Source organism: Penaeus monodon, chromosome 24 (genome assembly GCF_015228065.2).
Source record: "Penaeus monodon isolate SGIC_2016 chromosome 24, NSTDA_Pmon_1, whole genome shotgun sequence".
NCBI lineage: Eukaryota > Metazoa > Arthropoda > Malacostraca > Decapoda > Penaeidae > Penaeus > Penaeus monodon.
Window position 1 is genome coordinate 38,724,948 of NC_051409.1, and position 1,895 is coordinate 38,726,842.

The following is a 1,895-nucleotide window of genomic DNA, read 5'->3' on the forward strand; positions in this document are numbered from 1 at the left end:
TCAATGTTTTTAATGTAATACTGGTCATCAAACATTCCATTCTACATGAAATTTATCCCATTTTGTAAATAAGATTCAGTTTGTAAAAGATATTCTAATACGATTGCATACTAGGTTAGTCTCAACCTTTCCTTTTGTACTGTTTTTCATAGGCTGTATACCATTACTTTTGATGCCATTAGACAGTATGAATGAGCTTCTGTTATAAACATCCCCTTAAATAATCGGCTATGATAAGCATTCCCTGTTGTACAACAAAGACAACATAAGTTCTTTTACCTCTTGCCTTGCAGTGTAGGGAGGGTGATGGTGGTAGTGGTGAAGGCGGCTCTAGACAGTTGACTCCTTGTGAAGTGGTGCGGAGGAGACACCCCTTAAACTTCCCCCGCTCCCCCAGGCCCCCAAGGCATTCATACTATGAAGGTTCATCTCCCGATTCATACCTCTTAACGGCTGTTCTCATTCATTCTCTAAAGCATGGCTCAGGCAAGGTGTGTCAGGAGCCTCATTGCAATGTATGCATCACCAGATTTGGGCAAAATCTAAGGGAAGCTTGTGGACTTGACCTCAGTATGATCAGTCAGAAGGGAGATGACTCACTTGATGCATCATTACCAACTGCTCTGTATAGTCGATCCATCTCACAGGAGGGTAATGAAGTGAAGAACTGGAAACATGATAGGAAAGATTACCTTGACATATCCACAGACATGCAAGAACTTTCCCAGGTATCTCCTCTTAGCAGTCCTTCTAGTTCATTCCCCTATGCACAGATCAGTCCCTTACCAAGCCCACAGTCCTCCTTAACAATGAGCTCCACTTTGACTTCGAGAAATCCAACATTATCTTTAACAACATGTGAAAGTTCTGCTCCACTGTTAGAGTCAGAACTATCCTCTCTTGACATATCATCTCTAACTGATGTAACCATGTCCTCCAGCATGCTGTCAAATTCAACACTTTCCTTACAACAATCTGAATGCTTACTGGCATCGGAAAGTAACATTACCTCATCAGAACTCTCTCTCATCACGGCAAGTGACTGTGGCACTCTAGTGGGATCGTTTCCTTCTGAAACATTCCCATCAGCAGCATGCTCTTCAGAAACAATATCTTCAGAAACATATCCATGTGACACTTACCCCAAGTGTCGTGAAAGTGGCGACCTGATGTCCAGCTCTGTGCACTCATTGCCCTCTCGCCTGACACTTAAGGATCGTTCCTCGGCCTCTCTTCTGCGGCCTGTGCTGCTGTCCTCTGGATCTCTGGTTCTCCTACCCCGTCGCCCCTCTCTGGTATCCCCCCCTTCTGTCTCCTCTGCATCCTCACAGGGACACTTTAAATGGGAAGAGGTAGGTTCATAACACCCGTCTGCCAGCATCATGCTTACCCTGTGTTCTTTGTTGAACAATATATTACCTTAAGTCTCCTTTAGCATGACATATTTGATGATTTTATCCCTTGCTATATAAAGTTGTTTTGATTGATGATATCAAGGTGTTTATGTAATTTTCTGAGCCTTGAATTTCTTCTTTTCCTCACCTACCTAAGAGCTGTTACATTTTCTTCCCGCCTGACAAATATAAAAGCAGTTATAAATCCATCATAACCTCTGTGTTTTTTATATTTTCAAATGAAAATGGTCAGTGACTGCATTGACTTTATTACCAGTTTGTTTTGCACTCGTTCTTCAGTGTATTTCCCAGATTAAACATACACTCTGTTTATCTTTTTTTGTCTGTATTCTCCAGTATAGTTTTCAGTAGCTTCCACAGATCAGTATTTGTATGTGCATTTTATTTTATGCAAGAAATTGTAAGTCAGATTAGAACATGTATTGATTAGGGATCTCTCATAACTCATTGCCACAGGGAACAGTGATCACCATAGTATTG

General features: G+C 41.5%; 1 protein-coding gene across 1 annotated transcript in view; it reads left to right on the forward strand.

Moving 5' to 3' along the window:
- Positions 1-67: 67 nt before the first annotated feature.
- Positions 68-1,895, forward strand: part of LOC119588790 (ras association domain-containing protein 5-like) — a gene marked incomplete at its 3' end in the record, with an annotated part of 5,144 nt that continues 3,316 nt past the window's right edge. Inside the window, 1 exon segment of the mRNA XM_037937435.1 lies at positions 68-1,352. Within this exon segment, the coding sequence (XP_037793363.1) occupies positions 573-1,352 (780 nt within the window).